Raw genomic sequence first — 20,924 nt, 5'->3', positions numbered from 1 at the left:
CCAAGTTACCATATTCCTGCTTTTCCTTCCTATTTACTTTTTTACTTGCCTATGTCATGATGTCTTTTAGGACTAGATCACAACTTCTGAGCTTGGGGTGAGGGTCGGAGGAGGAGCACACATCCCTAACAGAATATGTCAGAATCTCACTGAAAGGAAGTGGAATTTGAAAAGCTTATTCAGCATAGTGTACTATTTTGCATTTGAAAAACAGCAGCACTAAAAGTAACAACAAAAATCTTACTGTTTCAAAATACTAACGTGTCAATGTAGATGAAATTGTCTTTGAAGTAAAAGATTCAAGTCTTAAACCAAAATGCACGAGGCACTGAACTTTCTTCCTTTTGCCTGTAGGTGGAAGATGTGTCATGTTGATGTCAAAATCTGCATATCAAATACATAAATACATAGTAATCCTCCTGTAATATCAATAGTGCCACACTGTTCAGGTTTAATTGGTGTTTTCAACACTGCCAAAGGAGTGGTTAATGAGAGAGGTCATTTAAATTATCAGCTCACTGTCAAATACTTGTGACATAGAGCAAGGCAAAAGATGTTTTTAGTCATCTCAGTTCTAGCTTTCACTGTCTTTGGTGTCTTAAGATCTTTTCTATATAGCAGATCAGTTCTTCCCACCTCCATTGAGGCTGCCGGAGAAAAATCACAAAACTGCTTACATGTAGGCAACTGCACATCATGGTCTTTGCCTCAGTGGGGCCTTCAGTTTCATCTAAAATTCATGTCATGTGTTTCTGGTTCTCATCTTTTCCAGTTCCACATCTGAATCACTCCCCTCTCCTGGGGACCTTTCCTGTGACTTCACCCCAGTGCTGCTCAGCAGATGATCTGGTCATTTACCCCACAGGAGAGATGGATCTGCTGTGTGTGCATTCCTTCCAATTTGGCCTTTACAAAGGCAATCTTCCCTGCCTTCTCAGAAATCCTTCATGTTTCTGAGGAATGGCTGTGCCTCTTCCTGAGTAAGATGGGTCCTTTCTGGTGAATCTGAGTTGCCACCCCCTTTGAAACTTTTCTTACTGTGTGACCCCCTTATAGCTCTTGCCTCCTTTCTTTGATCAGTTCTCTCTGGCCTAGAAACAGGGTCGGGTATTGCTCCTTTGATTCTTCATGCCCCCAAGTTCTGGAAAGAGTACCTACTTGCTCTTCTGATTCCTCTCCTCCTATTTGCTCAATCTACTGTGATCTGTTTTCTGACTGCCATTCCACTAATAGCCCTTGGGAAGGATCCCAGGAACCTTCTGGTTCCTAAATCCAGTGGACACTTTCAGGGCTTTTGGTTTTTAACTTGCTTGAGTTCTCTGTAGCAATTGAAACTGACTCCTTTGGTTTCTATGAATTTGCTCCTGATTTGACCATACCTCTGGGTCCCCAGTCTCTTGTCAAGGATTCTCTTCCTCTGCCCGTTCTTCAAATAATGATTTTTCTGGACTGTCTTCAGACCACTTCTTTCTGAACATCGTATTTTCTCTGGGCTTTCTTATACACTCTAGTAGCTTTACTGCCACCATACTCCGGTGATTTCCAAAGTATAAGTGTAGCTCAGAGCATCTCTCAGAACCTTGGCCATATCATGCTATTTACCGTATCTCTACCTGGATGCCACAGAGCTGTCTCAAACCCTGCATGTCCAAAATGATGTCTAATTTGTTTGAAGGAATCAATGCCTACTCAGTCTCCCCTAAAGAAATCGGAGGTCGTCCTTCACTCTGTTCTGTCCTTCATCTTTTTCATCTCATAAGCCATTATGTACTGTGCATTATGTTTCTTAAAGACTGATCTGTTTCCTAGCTCCGGTTCTGTCGTTTATTGCTTGGACTATTAAAAAGCCTCTTAACTGGTCTCATTATTCCTATCTTGCCTTCTTCTAATCTGTCCCTAACATTGTCACCAAGGAGTGCAGACCTCTCCATGTGGCTCCCTCCAGAGAAACACCATTGGCTCTCCATGGTCTGTACAAGAAAATCAAAGTTCTGATTCTTACTGCCTAAGCCTTTCTGTAATCTGTCCTCTGCCTATCATGCCACCCTTGTCCACTCCAGTTCCACACCTCCCACCCTGGGCTTGAATACTATTGAACGATCACAGTCCCTAGAATGCAGCCTGTTATTCCTGCAGCCCCTTAGCCCAGTGTTTGACACACAGTCTTTAGTAAATATGAAGAGGATTTCTTCTTTGCTACTGTTCATTGTGATTTGCATTCTTCACTAGGGAAAATGCCTAATGTAATACATTTATTATGGATTCTCAGAATGTATTTGAAATGTGACTTAGTCTATTTACCTGTTTGATGAGTAAGTTTCTTCTCTGGGACCCTAACTATTGGTGAAGCTCATATAACTTCTGGAATGGTGAGCGCATTAACTCTAGCAACAAACTATTTAATTTCTAGGAAACTATGATGAAAACTTTTTGTGAAAACAAATTTTTAATGCACTTTTTGCCTGCTGATGTGAGTTTTGGGTCTTCCTGGCAGAGCAAGTTTGATCCTTCTTTACTGTGATGGTCCTTCCAGTGTTTGAGGATGGCTGTGCTCTTTTCCTTGGGTCTTCTCTTCTCCCTGCTAATATACCAAATCATATCAAGTGTTCTTCTCATCACATAGTATCAACTATCTTTGCCTTTTTAGAGCTCCTTTTTTTTGGCTCCAGATTTTCTGTGTATTTGTGCGTTTACCAACTTGTCCACCTCTGAAAGCATCCAGGACCACTTTCCTGATAGCCGTTAAGTTTTGTTAGTGCAGACTGAGATTACGTTAGATGCTTTGGCAGCAACATCACTTTGTTGGCTCATATTGACGATCTGTTTAAGTCATCCCTTACTTCTACTTAAGGGTGGAAACCACCCATCCCTAACACCTGTCTTGTTGCATTTTGGTTGCAAGTTGAATAATAGATCTGGTGCTTGTACAGTTACGTTTTTGTCCTACATTTTATCCTTGTTGAATTTCATCTTGTTAAAGAAGGTCTTTTGTGAATCCTGATTCTGGTCATGTAACATTTTCAACATTCTCCCTGGCTTTTTCTCAGTATAAGCTTATACATTGGTGAAGTTCAGTGGGGTTAGATAAAATAACTATAATAATAATAGATATTATTTATTGAGCATTAACTATATGCTGGCCATCATAGCTTAGTATTTCCATGTGTATCCTTGGTGGTTCCATACAACACTGTGAAGTAGGCACTATTAATATCTTTATCTTACATGTGAGCCACTTAATCAGATATAGGTCCCTCATGGTTGCCTCTGGAAGTCTTATTTTCAGTTTATATTAATTTGCTTATCAATATTTTTTGATGGGAATTTTTTTTGCTGGGAGTTTTTAACCAGCTACTAATACATCCACTTAACTTGTACTAAAATCTAATGTGTACATTTCTTACAAAAACTTTATAGTATGATAAACTCTTGCGTATTTATGTTAATGAATTTTCTTGTTACTTTAACCATTGAGAAAACTGTGGAAAATATAGAAAGTTATAAAGAAGAAAATAATGATCACCCTTAATCTTATCACCCAGAAATAGCCACTATTAACTTTTTAACATAGTTATAGTCTTTTTACATATATACATAATTTCATGTTTCTTATGTTTATCAATTCTTCCCTAGTTATAATGCCCTATTCTTCCCAAAATGCAGTGTATTCTGCTCCACCTTTCAAAGAAACCCTGATATAAGTGACAGGAGAGTATTAGTTAATACAGTGATTATGTGTCCTTTTAATATTTATGATACTAGATTCCTGCAGCTTCTGAAAAATAATACATTTACAATGAAAAATAGCATATTTCATATTACTTACATGTAGTATTGGTTTGTGAAGTGAAATTGAGTGATATTGTATAATTGGTAATACATGTGTGAATCTGTTTACAATTTTATTTAAAACATATATCTTTGTTAATGACAGTGAAAAGGAAGAAATACTAGCACATTTTATGAACAACTATTTTTAGAATAGAATACAAAATCATTTTTCATTTAGAATAATTACTTTTGCTCCAAGGAAAATTGACCTCTTGAAGAAATCTGCATGAACTCTGACTTATGGGGTAACTACTTTGATACTTAGGTTTATTTATTAATATAACATTATAAATGTATCTTGGGGAAAATATACGAGCTATGAAAATGTCTAGTTAAAAAAGAGATGTGTATTGTTTATTTTGTTATGCAGGAAAATGAGTTCTTGTATTCCTAAAGTATATTAGTTATCTTCCTTCTGCCCTACTTTTTAAAGGCAGCAAGTACAATTTGTTACTTATGTCCTGTGTCCCAAAGAGACTCTATGCTGTGTCTTTAACTTATCCTTGATTTGTTATTTGTGGACCTGCCTTGTCTATTCCGCTGAAATATACATTTTTTAGGATCAAGTGTTGGGGCCTTGTTTTTTAGTATTTCTGGGTGACCCGTGTTTAGCATGGGGCCTTGAGTATCCCATGATTTCTTTGAGTGTTTATTGAGTTGAAGGGAGTATCAGAAGATGGTGAGACGGAACTTACCATCATCCTGGCTTCTAATACTGTCCCTGTGAAGTAGATCAAGGGTTCCCAAACCCTGGGCCTCGGACTGGTACCAGTTTGTGGCCTGTGAGGAACCCAGCCACTCAGCAGGAAGTGAGCAGCAGGTGAGGGAGCATTACCACCTGAGCTCCGCCTCCTGTCAGATCAGCAGCGGCGTTAGGTTCTCATAAGAGAGCAAACCCTACTGTGAACTGCACATGCGAGGGATCTAGGTTTCAAGCTCCTTATGAGAATATAATACCTGATGATCTGTCACAGTCTCCCATCACCCCCAGATAGGACCATCTAGTTGCAAGAAAACAAGCTCAGGGTTCCCACTGATTCTACATTATGGTGAGTTGTATAATTATTTCATGATATATTACAATGTAATAATAATAATAGAAATAAAGTGCACAATAAATGTAGTGTGCTTCAGTCATCCTGAAACCATTCCCCCCGCCACCCTCTTGTCAGTGGAAAAATTGTCTTCCATGAAACTGGTCCCTGGTGCCAAAAAGTTTGGGGACCACTGAAGTGGATGAATGCTTTAGTCAGACAGCTTTGGTCTACTGTTCACAAGCAGTTGAGTACCAATTATGCATTCAGCATTGTGCCAGGTGCTTTGGACAAAAAGACAAATAAGGCATAGCTTCTGTCTCTAAGTCACGCACAGCCTGCTAAAGGAAACAGTTATATAAAGAAATAAGTGCAGTGTAGCACAACACTTGCTCAAAGCCACACAGCCTGTGAGGGGCGGGACTGGGATTCAGTTTTTTTTTTTTGTTCAACTCCAGAGCTGCCAAGCCAAGATGCTTCCAGAACAGAAAAATTAGAAGTGCTGATAGTTTTGCTCTACTCCTCAGAGCAAAACAACAGCCTTGCTCCATTAACAGAAAATGCACATCTTTCTTTGAAAACATTATTAAATTAAACCATTTTGTTTTATTTGCAAATTAGGTCCTCCAAAAGCTGGGGAAAGCTGATGAGACAAAAGACGAACAGTTCGAAGAATATGTCCAGAACTTCAAACGGCAAGAAGTGAGTCCATTTGTTTAGTTTCTGGAGTGGGAAATTGTTTAAATGTGTTTGTGTCTTAGTATGTAAGTAAAATGCATTAAGATTAAAAAAAGACTAGATGGAGTTGGCACTAACTTGAGAGTAACACTTGCTAATTCTGTAGAATTTCCTATTGAAGACGGGGAAAGGGCCATAGAGAGTAGGTTTTGGAATCCCAGGAGATAAAGACTCTGCTGTCCTGGACTGCTTTAGTTTTTTATAATATTTTATTTTTTGAAACAGGGTCTCATTCAGATTGCCCAGGTTGGCGTGCAGTGATACAATTTTGGCTCACTGCAGCCTCAACATCCTTGGATTCAGGTGATCCTCCCACCTCAGCCTCCCAAGTAGCTGGGATTACAGGTGTACGCCATCATATGTGGCTAATTTTGTTGTGTTTTTAGTAGAGATGGGGTTTTGCCATGTTGCCCAGGATAGTCTTGAACTCCTGGACTCAAGCGATCCACCCACCTAGGCCTCCCAAAGTGTTGGGATTACAGGTGTGAGCTACCAGGCCGGGTCTCCGACCACTGTAATACAGATGACGGATCTATAGGAATGCTGGTGTTTCTGAAGATTTATATTTCATTGAACATTAGAAAAGCAGTAGTTTAACACTTCTGGTAAAATGACCTTAATTGTTGCATGCTTCAAGAGCATGCATTCGCAACAGGGATTATACTAATATCTTCCCTAAGGGGCTGAAAATTGGTTCTTGGTGGGTGAAGAAAACCTTTTTAGTGTATAAAGCATAGATAAACATATCTTAGATAAGCAGACATATAGTATACTTACGGTATTAAAATTTTACAGGGGGTGTAATTCAGAAAAAAAAAAGTCTTAAAAGACTCCTTGGGGAGATGACAATGAAAAAGAGGTTGAGAAACAGATTGTGATGTTTGTTCCTTTAGTGTATGTGTTTAACAGACACGTGGATATAGAAACTATTTTTAAACTATGTCTTGATCTCTAAGGCTTGGATAATTGGCTAGAATATCTCTCTTTAGGTAACACACGTAAGGGCTGGGGAGGGGAAGATAGGAGTGGGGCCGTCTGAGGTTAGAAACCTCAAATCTAGAGATCATCTTAGAGGTGGGGTAGGAAGAAGGCAGGCTGAGAAGGGCTTGGGAAATGGGGTTTGCATTATAAAGTCAGATTATGTGGGGAACAATATAAGGACATGGATTTCTTTTCCTGATGTCAATGGAGTTACCAGTGTCCACAGAGGGAATTATAGCCTCAGAGATGACACCAATAATGGGAAATCATCACAGGTTTTATTTCGCCCCCTTTGCTCCTGACCTTGGAGGTTTCTTTTTTCCATTTGTGTATCAGGGTTCCTGCTCTTTCTCTCACCAAGACATTCTATTTCTTTTCATTACCAAGAGGGGTTATACATTTCAGCAGGTATGGAGCCAGGTAGATCAGTTTTGCCAAAACGCATTCCTGAATGTCTCCAGTTTCATCCCAAGACTAAGTGTTGGCATGTGCGATAGGTAGTCAGTTTACCATGAATGGGATAGCAAACGTGTTCTATCTGAACATGAGAAAAGGGAGAGGGGAGCTAGAGAACAAAACAGTAACGGAGAGAAAAATTGATCGTGGCCAAATGAACAAATATTACAGAGAGCTTTGGCTTAATAAAGGTAGAAAAGAGAATTCCTAGAGAAATGTTGGACTTGGGCCCACAGAATAAGTAGTCTCCTAGTCTCCTCTGGGAGAAGAGGGTCTTCACATCAACTTCTGTTCTCATCTGGTGATTTTTCACACATCTCCTGCATATGGGTAGCTCTCAAATAGATCATTGTCTTGGATTGCAGGAACTTCCCATACACAAACTTGTCCATCAGTGCCCTGTGACTTTGCAGGCAATTCCAAATGTCTGCTCTAAAATATTGGATTTAGATTGAAGAAGTGATTCATGTTTACAGTTTTCCCTACCTAAGGATTCACACTGTACCCTTTGAAACCTTGTTTTCCTGTCTGGCATGTCCCCATGGAGCTAATTAATTCTTTGCTCTTGGAGTTTTTCTCTATCACTTTTATGGCACTTTAATGTTGTTAGCACCCTAGAAGGTTAACTTTGGAAGCATCAGGTTTAGTAATGCAGTCATGCCAGGAAGCACTTTGCATTTTCCGATTACAGTGAATTTTCATTGTTTTTTTTTTTTTCCAGCTTTCTTGACTGCCCCAGGTGAGGATTGTTTTTTGTTGAAGGTACTAGAGAAAAGTGCAATTTGATTAAATCATCAACTACATTGGCAGAATGATTTGTGCCACTAGCAGCAGCAGCAGCATGGGGTGACTTTAAACTGCTGTCCTGCTATCTATTTTGGTCACTATATACAATACTCATCTTCAAATGTTATGGGGCATAGTATATTAACACCCGTGAAAACTACCACCTTAGTTCTCCCAAGAAATATTAGCAGATTTTAAAACATGTGTGAAACTTCAAAACTTGGGGAAATTTGAACAAGTAATTCTATTTCATAAGAGTAAGGCAAATAGACTGTTAATGTAGGGAATGTTATTTCTCAGGGAGTCTCTTGACCCCATTTGGTTCACTTTGAAAATATTTTTGCATCTAAAATATCTAGCATTTTCCTATCCTCATTTTGATCTTTTTTAATCAGAAAAAGAAAGTTTATAATCATTATAGTGGAGTGAGGAAGGAGAGTGCCTTACCCCTGTTTGTATATTAGGAGAGACAAGGAGAAAGGGAAGGAGGATAGAAGGAAGAGAAGGGGAGGGATTTATTAAATTTCTTTTGAAACATATTAAAGGTTGAGAAGTGTAGCTGAAGACTGATTTTATTAATGCTCTACGGAGAGAAGAATCCTCTTACCCCCCAATATGTATTGGTGATCAATTTGCATGTGTTGGGTATGCTGAAAAAGGAGTGGTACTTATGTAGAAACATTAACCTAGAAGGAAGGATCTGCCAAGATTATGGTTACATCTGCAAGGTCTATTATTCTTAGTATTAATGTGATGGTGAATCAGTACTCTGAAGAGACAAAGCATTATCTAAAGGCTACATACTCTAAAGGCATTATCTAATCTAGGAAACCTAGATTCCATATTTTTTCTATGAGTATATATATTTTATATCCCAAAAGATACTATTGATAGTATAAAATGAAACCATATTTGGATTTGTGCATTGTATTATAGTCCCCTGACCACACTCAAGTAGTGCTTAATAAAGAAGTAGACCATTCTAGGATGTTCTAGAATTATTCAAACATTTATGGGGGCTCAATTATCTTGCTTTTAGATTCCTTTTATAAAATCATAAGATCCTTATAGTTATTGATATATTCCTTGCTTGTTCATGTTGGAAACAAAAGTGGCAGAAAGGTCTGTGTTTGAACTCTGGCTTGGGGCTTTTCTTTATTTTATTCCAACCCTAAGTTTTCCTTTTGATCTCAAACTTCTTTTCCTTCAACATGGTTTGTGTGAGACTGAGAGCATCGATAAAGGGTCTGTACATACTTTCTTTTGTCCATTGGACTCCCAATTGCTGTAGCTTTTGTGGTTCATGTTTCATAAACTACTTAATTAAAACAAGGAGAGCCTGGTGCCATGGTGTGTGCCTGTAGTTCCAGCTACTCAGCAGGGTAGGGTGATGCTGGAGGATCACTTGAGCCCAGGAGTCCTGGGCTGTCATGTGCTATGCTGATTGGGTTCCTGCACTAATTTCAGCATCAATATGGTGACCTCCCAGTAGCGGGGAACCACGAGGTTGCCTAAGTAGGGGTGAACCTGCCCAGGTTGAAAATGGAGCAGGTCAAAACTCCTATGCTGATCAGTGCTGGGATCGTGCCTGTAAATAGCCACTGCACTGCAGTCTGGGCAACACAGTGAGACCTCATTTTGAAAGAGAGAAAGAAGGAAAGAAGGAAGGAAAGAAAGAAGGAAGGAAGGAAGGAAGGAATTAGGAGTAGTACATCAGGGAATAGAATGAACTCTTCTACAAAGAACTTGGAATTTTCCATGACAATGCATGCTAAAGAGAGCAAGGATTTTAGAAATCCAGCAGGAAGAACAAAATCTGATTTCATTTCCTCCTCAGAGGGCCTTTCTTCCCCGTTCTATTTTTGGTCTCTTATCAAAGCTGTTAACAAGTAGCAAAATTGACTGGTGTGAACATCACCTGCTTTCAGTTCTACCAGTTTTCTGCTGACAGATCTGTTAATGAGCAGAAAAAAAGGTCCCACGTGGAAAGAAGGTCCTCGGTTTCTCTCCCTCCTTCCTGCTAATAAACTCGCCCAGTAAGATGCTGCACCTGTGGCAAGTGTGCTAATTAAAAGAAGATAGCTTGAGGGCTGGTTGAGCCCAGATAACCAACTATTTGGACACATTTTAGTGAGTGCAGGTGGGAGCACCCTCATCCAGGTCCCATCTAAGAACAATAGTTCAAATAAAGGAGAGAGAGCCTTGGTTCTCCTTCTAGCATCTCCATAGGCTTCCATTCCCTCATTGAAATACCATAGCAGTGTTGTGCAGCTCCTCCATGGCCACGACTGAGTGATAGGCTAACTTTTGTGTAATATGAACCAAAAAGAGAAGAGACCCTGGGACCCTGAAATCCTCTCCAGTGGTGAGAATTCAGACCAGCCTCCCATGAGTTGGATGCTCTAGCAGATGTTTAAAGCTGGGCCACGTCCTCTCCTTAGACTGAACTCACACCTCCTGGACACAGCGATCCTGTTTTGCTGCTTTTATGTTTTTATTTCCATGGGAGCTAGTGCTTTGCAAGTAAACTTAACAAATACTTGCTAAACTTGAAGCTGAACTAGTGGCAGAAATTATCACTTTGAGTGCATTCCTGGGGTACATTTTTATTTCTGGGATGGAAGAGATGTTGTATATGGTATGTATTTTTGCAAGCAGTTTCGTGACATTTTTAAGAACCTAGTATATGTACATATAAATAACTAAAGAGAAAAATTTTAGAAGTTTTAAGAAAGAGTGTAAAATAAAAATATACTGCCACAGGATATATGTTAATGTGTGGATAAAATTTTAATTTACGATAAATTATACTTACCTTCAGAAGCTTTTTGCAATTTGCTTGAGCAGATAGGCCTAGCATATACCTTAGAACATTTGTTTTTGCCACAGATAACCATGATGTGAATATATTAATGTATCTACCTTTCATTAAATATTAATCTTGACCTTCTTGTGAGATAGCCACTGCCTTGATTAAATGGGATCCCATCAGATCTGTTTTAAATAATGATCCAATTCTAAATGGCAGTATGGAGAGCCTCAGTTGCCCTACACAGCATCCTGTCAGGTTACTAGACCTTCTGGATTCTGAATAAGAACCTAAGCTGGCAAGTTTTGTGCCCTCCAGAGCAGTGTTTTTCAAACATTAGCTGCCTTGAAGTTACCTGGAAGGTGATGGTACAGCAGGTCGCACCCAGCAGCCTGTGCTGTACCAATGCCTTCTAGGTGACTTCAATGCAGGTGATGTCTGAGGTGAGGCCTGAGAATCTGCATTTCTGACAAGTTCCCAAGTGATGCCAGTGATGCTGATCCAGGGACAACACATTGAGGACTAATACATTGTATCTACTCATGCAAGTTTTTACAAGTGCTTCCTCTGGTTTGTCCTTGAAACTTCTAATCCTATGTTTGATGTCTATTTTTAGCGTCTATTATAAATATGGATAAAGATTTGGTGGTCATGTTCTGGATTATCTGTGATCTGCATAGATCAAATCAACTAAGATGATCTGATATTTAACAGGCATGATTTTTGAGTGTAGTGATGGAACTCGCTTCTTCCAAGGTTGTAGAGCCGGGAGGCTGGATGCCCTGTTAAGAAATGAAAGTCCCTGCTCACACCTTAATGAGAAGGAGTTTCATGAAGCTCTTTTAAGATAGTCTGGTGTAATAGGGGAAATTATAGAAGGCATTAGAACTCTGGACTTAGGGTCCTGGGAAAAAAATTGATTATCTGGAAAACCAGGTTCAGCGAATACAAGGCCTTGGAAATGAAAGTGTCTTGTCCAGAAGCAGCCGAGGCAATGCTGGAAGGGAAATTTATAGCATTAAATGCTTGCATTAGAAACAAGGAAAGGTCTCAAATCAATAATCTAATTTCCTACCTCAAGAAACTTGAAAGAGAAGAAAATAAACCCAAAGCAAGCAGAAGGAAGGAAATAAAAAAAGAACAGAAATCAATGAAACTGAAAATGGAAAACAATAGAGAAAAAAATGAAACAAAAGGCTGATTCTTTGGAAAAACATCAATAAAATTAATAAACCTCTAGCAGGACTGACAACAAGAAAAAAGACACAAATCACCCACATCAGAAATGAAACAAAGGATATTACTATAGCCTCTGTAGCCATCTAAAGGATAATAAGGGAATAATACAAGCAACTTTATACTTACAGATTTGACAACCACAGGGGATCAATTCCTTTACAATCACAAACCACTAAAACTTAATCAAGGTGAAATAGACAATTTGAATAGTTTAATAATTATTAAAGAAAGTGGATTTGTGATTTAAAATCTGAAAAAAAACTCCACACCCTCTGATAGTTTCACTGGATAATTCTAACATTTAAAGAGTTAATATCAATTTTACATAATCTTTTTCAGAAAATAGAAGAGGAGGGAGCACCTCTCAATTGATTTTATGTGGGCTATATTACCTTGATACCAAAACCAGACAACAATAGTATGAAAAAAAGAAAACTGCAGACCAATATGTCTCATGAAGTTACATGTAAGAATCCTTCAAATATCAGCAAATGAAATCTAACAATGTGTAAAAAGAATTATACACCTTGACCAAATAGGATTTATTCAGGATATGCGAGGCTGGTTTAACATTCCAAAATCAATCAATGTAATTTACCATATAAACAAGGTAAGGAAAGAAATCATATGATCATATAAATTGATGTAGAAAAAATTTGTGACAAAATTCAGCACCCACTCCACAATAAAAATGCCCAGCAAGTTACGAATAGAAGAGAATTACCTCATTTTGGTAAAGAACATCTACAAAGAAACCTAACGTACAGTTAATATCATAATTAATGGTAACAGACTGAATGCTTTTCTCCAAAGATTGAAAACAAGGCAAGGATGTCCATTCTCGCTAATGCTATGCAATGTAGAAGTGGAAGTCCTAGCCAGTACAATAAGGAAAATGAAAGGAAACAAAAGGCGTATAGCTCATAAAGAAATTACACTCATTTTGTCTGCAGATGACATAATTATGTACATAGAAAATCCCAAGACGTCAACGAAAATACTACTCTAACAGATAAATGAGTTCAGTGAGGTCACAAGATATAAGATCAACACATAAATATCAATCACATTTCTATATACTCAAAATGAACATGTGGAAATAAAAATTAAAAACACAACTTTTATAATCACTCCAAAGAAAAAGAAATATATATGTGTAAACTTAACAAAACACATACAGGATCTATATGCTTAAAATTATAAAATACTGAAATCAAAAAGAACTAAATACTTGGAAAGATGTACTGTATTCATGGATTTGAAGCCTCAACACAGTAAACATGTTAGTTGTCACCAAATTAACCAATAGGTTTAATGCAATTTCCTGCAATTTCTACAGCATGTTTTTTATGACCATAGATAAACTTATTCTAAAATTTACGTGGAAATGCACAGACCCTATCATAATTAAAACAATGACAAAGACGAAGTAGGAGGAAAAATTCTATTCAATATTAAGGCCTACCACATAGGCGAAATAATCAAGACATTGTGTTGGCAGAGAGATAGACATGTAGATTAATAGAACAGAATAGGTAACCAAGAAATAGACCCACACAAATATGCTCAACTGGTTTTTGACAAAGGTTTAAAAGCAATTCAGTGGAAGAAAGATAACCTTTCAACAAACGGTGCCATAGTAACTGGGCATCCATAGGCCAAAAAACTGAACTTTGACCTAAAACTAACCCTTATACAAAATTAACTGAAAATATATCAAGAACTTAAATGTAAAACATAAAGCTTTAAAACTTTTGGGAAAAAATAGGAGAAAATCTTTGGGATCTAGGGTTAGGTAAAGAGTTCTTAGATTTGCTACCAAAAGCACAATACAAAAGAGGAAAATGTGATAAATTGGACCTCATCCAAATTAAAAACTTCCTTTGCAAAAGAGCTGTTAAGAGAATGAAAAGACAAGCTATGGACTGGGAGAAAATATTTGCATACTACATATCCAAGAAAGGACTAGTATCCAGAATACGTAAAAGAAACTTAAAACTCCATAGTAAAAATAAGTTAAACAGTTCCATTAGAAAATGGGCAAAATCCATGAATAAAGGCCGGCTGCAGTGGCTCACGCCTGTAATCCTAGAACTTTGGGAGGCCGAAGTAGGTGGATCACTTGAGGTCAGGAGTTCGAAACCAACCTGGTTAACATGGCAAAACTCCGTCTCTACTGAAAAAAAAAAAAATAAAAGCCGGGCATGGTAGTGGGTGCTTGCAGTCCCAGCTACTTGCGAGGCTGAGGTGAGAGAATTGCTTGAACCCTGGAGGCGGAGGTTGCAGTGAGCCGAGATGATGCAGTCCAGCCTGGGTGACGGAGTGAGACTCTATCTCAGAAAAAAAAAAAAAAGAAAAGAAACCATGAATAGATATTTTATTGCAGTAGATATGTGGATGGCAAAGAAGAATATGAAAAGATTTTTAACACCTATTTAGCCATCGGAGAAATGCAAATTAAAACCACACAAGAAATCACCATCCATCTCTCAGGATGGCTAAAATAAAAACTAGTGACAATGCTAAATGCTGGCAAGGATTTGGAGAAACTGAATCATTCATACATTGTGTGAAATGATTCATAGCCACTGTGGGAAACAGTTTGGCTATTTCTTAAAAAATTAGACATGTATACCATACAACCCAGAAACTGCACTCTTATGCATTTATCCCATAGAAATGAAAATGTATGTTCTCACAAAAAAATTGTTCACAAATGCCCTTAGCAGCTTTATTTATAGTAGCTCCAAATTGGCAACACCCCAGATGTCCTTCAGGGGGTGAATAGTTAAACAAACTGTAGTATCTCCATACTATGGAATACTAGTAAGCAATGAAAAGAAAATAACTACGGCCACACACCAAAGCCTGCTTGAATCTCCAGGGAATTATTCTGAGTGAAAAAATCCAATTCTAAAAGGTTTTATACTGTGGGATTCCACTTATGTAACTCTTTCGGCATGACAGAATTGCAGAAATGGAGTAAAGTTTGGTGGTTGCCAAGAGTGAGTGATGGGGGTTTGGGGTCGATGTGGTTATAAAAAGTCAATACAAAGGATTCTTGTCCTGACTGGAAAGTTCTGTATCCTGACTGTGGTGATGGATACATGAACCTACACATGTGGTAAAATCGCATAAAACTAAACACACACACACACACACACACACACACACACACACATGCACAAATGAGTACAGGTAAAACTGGGAGAAGCTGAATAAGATGGGTAGGTTGCATCTATGTTGTGACATTGTACAGTAATTTTGTAAAATGTCGCTGTCAAGGAAGACTGAGTACAGGATGCAAAGGCTCTCTCTCTCTATATATATATATAGATATATACACACACACACACAACTACATATATACACAACTATATATTATATATAATAGATGATATATAAGATTGTGTATATATATACACACAACGAACACAACTATATATATATACACACACACAACTGCAAATGATTCCATAATTACATCATTGAAACTTCATTTAAAATATATCCCCTTTCATAGGCTTACCTAGAAAAAGCATACTGCCTCACTGCCTCTGTCAGAACAAACACACTTGAAGGCAGAAGCCACAGACTCACATTCTTGCCAAGATGTGTCAGGGAACATAAACAAGCTGAGTAGGCAAGGTATAAAACAGTAAGGAGTGGTGAGGACTGTGCTGAATTATAGGATTCATGGGACCTAAAGAAGCAGCTGTCAACTCCAGTGCACATGAATCTCAGGGGGATGTGGGCCCCATATTGCCACATCAGATTTTCAAGAAAAGATTAAATTCATATTGTAATAAAATTTCCCAATTTTATTTTGTATATTTTAAATTTAGAAGTAATTTTAACCTTACAAAAAGCTATAATAATAGTATACAGAACTGCTGTGTACCATTCACCTAGACTTCCCAATTACTGTATCATTCTATCTATATATGGATGCTTCCATGCCTCTATGCCTCCAACCATCTATCCATCCATCCATCGGTATCCAAAAACGACACTATCCTACACTGCAGTAGTTCCTTCTGTCAAAGTCAGTGAATTACCTTTGATCCCGTATTACCATCTAATTTGCAGATCCCCAAATTTTGCCTATGACAAAACTTTTGCTGTGCAGAAGACTCTGTGAAGGGGATGAAGAGACAAATTAGAGGCCCAGAGAAAATGTTTGCAACATATGCCCTAATTGTGTTTTTTAAAGGGCCTGTATCCAATCCAGGGTCACATGTTGCCCCTAATTGTCAGGTTTCATTAGTTTCTTTAAACTAACTCTGTTGGAAGAGCGTTTCAGTGTTTTCTTGCCTTTCATGATCTTGACACTTTTGAGGAGTACTGCCCAGTGTTTATTTGTAGAGTGTCCCTCACTCTGGATTTGCCCGATACTTTTCTCATAATTAGCTTCCTGTTAATAATTAGCTTCTGGGAAGATTACTACAGAAGAAAGTGATGCCCAGTGTATGCTGTCAGAACACACATCATGTTAATTTGTGCCAGTGCTAGTGATGCTAACTTTTATCACTTTGTAATGGCAGAGCTCAACAGATGATATGCAGGTATCTCTAGTAAGATAAGATGATATCTGCCAGGTATCTCTAGTATAGAGTTAATACATAAATATTTTCTCTCTTAAAATTAATAAATATTTAATAAGTAATATTAATAAATATTTTGTGGGGATATAGTTTGAGACTGTACATGTCCTGTTTCTCATCAAACTGTCACCTACTAGTTTTATCCACTAGTGCTACTTCTTTAAATCAGCTGTTACTCTGATGCTTGCTACATGGTGAATTATTTTGAATTCCTTCTAAACTTATTAATTAGCATTCTACTCAATGGTAAAATTTTTGAGTATTGTGACATTGTACAATCGTTTCACAAAATGTTGTTATCTCTGCCCTCACTCCTGGTAAAAATTTTTCTTTCTTAATTAATTAATTATATCAGCATGTACTTCTGGATTCCTATGTTATTCATTGGGTTATAATACATTACTATTCATCATTTTGGAGTGCAGTTCCTCCAAATTTAGCCAGTGGAAGCTCCTAGGAGTTGACTCCTTTGTCCTTTTGACAGACCTGCATCATTCTCTGACAACATTTTTACCTTTTTGGTACAAGATGTTTCAGGATCTTTTTGTGCTTTCCCTTGCCAAAATAGCTTGGAATCAGCTATTTTTCCAAGAAATCCTGGTTTCTTTTGGTGGAGACTGGGATTTAGAAACCAAGATCTGGGTTCTAGGTGTATTCTTTGTTTCTAGGGTATCATACTTCTAGGCCTTCTAAGTGGACAGGATATATATGTGTGTATACACACACACAACACACGTGTATATACAAGTATTTATACACACAGACATCTATATTATCTATCTATCTGAAACCGTGACCCTTCCAACTGCAGTTCAGTGTCTCCTGCTTTATTTGGGCTCTCCCCCACCCTCTTTTCTTTTTTTTTTAGACAGAGTTTCACTCTTGTTGCCCAGGCTGGAGTGCAGAGGTGCGATCGCCACTCACTGCAACCTCTGCCTTCTGGTTTCAAGCGATTCTCCTGCCTCAGCCTCCCGAGTAGCTGGGATTACAGGCGCCCACCACTACGCCCGGCTAATTTTTGTATTTTTAGTAAAGATGGGGGTTTCACTATGTTGGCCAGGCTGGTCTCGAACTCCTAACCTTGTGATCTGCCTGTCTCGGCCTCCCAAAATGCTGGATTACAGGCGTGAGCCACCACGCCTGGCTGGGCCTTCCCCCTTTCTAGATTTGTACTTCCCTCTTTGAGAGTGAGAAACCTGCTTTCATTATCTTCAATATATGTATATTTGTGCAGTCTCCCTTATGTAACCAGCCTCCTGACCATGTGGGCCATCTCTTTGTCTCCTGTGCTGCACCAGTCCAGGGTCCCCTGCTCTCTAGCTCTCTAGCTGTAGGCTGATTCATACCCACCTACACTTTCCCCTTCTCTCCCCTCTGGAGGCCTGCTGACCAAGAATCTCTGCCTGCTCAGCACAGTAGCTGAGTTCCCACTTGCTGATGGTATGCCTGCTGCATTCTCTCTGCCCTCACTCCTTGCACCATGCCTTCTGAGAGTCTCCCTGCTATACTCACTCACTCTGCCTGTGCATCACAGGAAGTATCCCGCTTGTTTAAAAGACTGGCACCTAATTCAATTTCATAATGGAGTCTGTAAAATAAATCAATGTCTATAGAACAAATTTGACCCATGGGCTATAACAATACTAAACATACAAACATTATTACACATATAAGTGTACTAAAGGATAAGCATTATTAATGCCCCGAGGAAAAGGTAACAGTTAATATATGGCCATATTAACTTAGCGAGCAGTTTGCTTTTTAGGCTTTAATAGGATGGCAGTTATCAATATAAAATGTATGGTTTGTTTGCATTTACTCTAAAAGAATTAAAATGTGGTTCTTGGTTTTTGGAAGTACAAGATCCTTGCTTGAGGTCTCTTTTTTCTCCACCTCATGCAGTGACCCCACAGATCCCAAGCAGCTCATTGTAACCAGTGTTACTCTACCTCATCAGGAGTTTCCTATGATAGCTGTAGTAATACATTTCACAGGGTGGTAGATTTGGCCTTAATTACCCCTGTTCCACTGAGGGAAATCTCAGTAGAATTTTCAATGTCTGGTGACATTTCAGCAAAGAGTGTACATGGGAAGCGCCTACTGAATGTCCTGGTCTCAGATACATAGATACACAGCTAAATTACTATCATGTAAGAAAACTGGATAATAAAGAATGTACTACTGAAGTATGCAGAGGAAGAGAGACTCCTGACTGAGGGGATGGGGATCCCTCCAACAGAGAATGAAAAGTCTGTAGATCAAGAAAGCAACATAGAAATGGGGTGGGTGATAATATTTCCTTTCCTTTAATGAAGTATTAAAAAAAAGAGATGATGCATGGAGGGGTATGTTCTACTCAATCTGCACTTTTCCAAATATCTCTCTACCTTTTTTCATTTGTTAAAAAATGTATCTGGCTCCACATATACTTTTTTTTTTTTTTTTTTTGAGACAGAGTCTCGCTCTGTCACCCAGGCTGGAGTGAAGTGGCGCTATCTCTGTTCACTGCAACCTCTGCCCGCCGGGTTCAAGCGATTCTCCTGCCTCAGCCTCTTGAGTAGGTGGGATTACAGGTGCCTGCCACCATGCCTGGCTAATTTTTGTGTTTTTGGTAGAGACAGGTTTTGCCATGTTGGCCAGGCTGGTCTCGAACTCCTGACCTTAACTGATTCGACCTGCCTTGGCCTCCCAAAGTGCTGGGATTACCGGTGTGAGCCACCACACCCAGCCCACACATACATTTTTACACAGAAAAATCTCTGACCTCTTGTCTGGGGTAGTTTCCTTAAGATACCCTCTTAAGAATATATATTTACATGACTTGGAGCAAATTCTACTTGTCTGGAATTTTTCTGTATTCAGTGCCCACTCTATAGGACACAAATTATTTGTACCTAGAGTTTGCTTTGGGCTTTCTCTCACATTCATAGTACTAAATCTTTCTTTGGCCATCCCTAAGGATTTGATCACACTTCCCCTTTTAGTTTTTGGCAGAGCTCAACTGCTTATCAGCCAAGTAAATGGCTTTTCTCTTTAGGGATCCCGTTAAGGAGGCTGATTTGAATTAAGATGCTCTGATGTAATTAAAGGCAGAAAGGAAGTTGGTGCAGTGAATAGTTGGTGGTCTATGTCTGACAGTGTAATTTTGGGACTGAATTGCTGGCTTTCAAACTCTTTTCCACTTCCCTCACTGCAGCTACTTCCTTATGATTTGACTGCCCTTCCTTCCCGGATCTGCCATCTTCTTATGCTCAAGTCCCATCCTTCTTTAAGGTCAACTCACAAGGAATATTCTAGTGGTATTTTCCCCATCCCCTCAGTCAGGAGTCTCTTTTCCTCTGTTTACTTCAGTAGTACGTTATTTGTTATCTAGTTTTCTTACATGATAGTAATTTAGCTGTGTATCTATGTTCTCATTCAATTGTAAAATATTTAAAGGAAGACTCAACGTTTAGTCATTTTTACAAACCTTCAATGGCTTCTAGTACTTGCTAGGTGCCTAATAAGTACATCCCAGTTTTGACTTGCCTGCTTGTCACACTTATTCTCTGTATTTACCCTTTGCTTTGCATATTATGTGCCTCACTCGTTTAATATCAAAGCCCTCTTTTTAAAAACTCTATGTAAACTTTATTTATGACTATACATGCAAAACATTTATAAATGAAACATTGAAGATTGAAGTCATCACTATATTAAGAGGATAATATACTATGACTAGGGAGAGTTTATTCCTGGAATGTAGATGGTTTGTTTCCCAGATGAATACATTTTTTTTTGATAAGTTGATGTCTTATAGAATTTAGGCCATATAAATCATAATTCCAACAGAATGTTTTATAGATGTAGTTAAACTGATTCTAAGATTATATGCATATACATATATATACATACACACATACAGGGAGAGACAGAGAGAGAGAGAGAGAGAGAGAGAAAGGCAAAGGAGTTAGAATAGCCAAGATGATTTTTTATTTTTTTAATTTTTATTTATTTATTTATTTTTCAACTTCTTAGATTCAGAGGGTTCATGGGCACAATTTTATTCCTTTTATGGCTGCATAGTATTCTGTGGTGTATATGTACCACATTTTATTTATTTAATCCACAACTGATAGGTACCTAGGTTAATTTCATATATCTGCTATTGTCAGTAGTACTGCAATGAACATGTGAGTGCATTTGTCAACACCCCTCTTTTTATATTGTCATTTACTATACCTCTTTTATCCATTGGAGAATGCCTGACATGGCCTGGGCTTGATCCTAACCTGGACTACAGAGACTAGAGCAAAGTTTTGGTCACTCCTGGTTCAAAAGCTGCCCTAGTTCCATGATGCCCATAGGTATCTGTGGACACAGTAGTTTCAGTCTTCTAAGAATTTTACATGCATTTACAAACAATAAAATAAATAATTTTAATTATGCCTAAGAATGTTTTTCTTG

General features: G+C 38.4%; 1 protein-coding gene across 2 annotated transcripts in view; it reads left to right on the top strand.

The window, feature by feature from the left end:
- Positions 1-20,924, top strand: part of AMPH (amphiphysin) — a 253,080-nt gene that overhangs the window by 90,790 nt on the left and 141,366 nt on the right. For both annotated transcript variants that reach the window (XM_063815323.1, XM_063815322.1), the window contains exon 2: positions 5,487-5,567. In XM_063815323.1, coding sequence (XP_063671393.1) covers positions 5,487-5,567 — 81 coding nt within the window. The remainder of the gene's footprint in view (positions 1-5,486; positions 5,568-20,924) is intronic.

The sequence above is a fragment of the Pan troglodytes genome, chromosome 6 (genome assembly GCF_028858775.2).
Source record: "Pan troglodytes isolate AG18354 chromosome 6, NHGRI_mPanTro3-v2.0_pri, whole genome shotgun sequence".
Taxonomy (NCBI): Eukaryota; Metazoa; Chordata; class Mammalia; order Primates; family Hominidae; genus Pan; species Pan troglodytes.
This window is presented reverse-complemented; position numbering and strand designations above follow the sequence as displayed.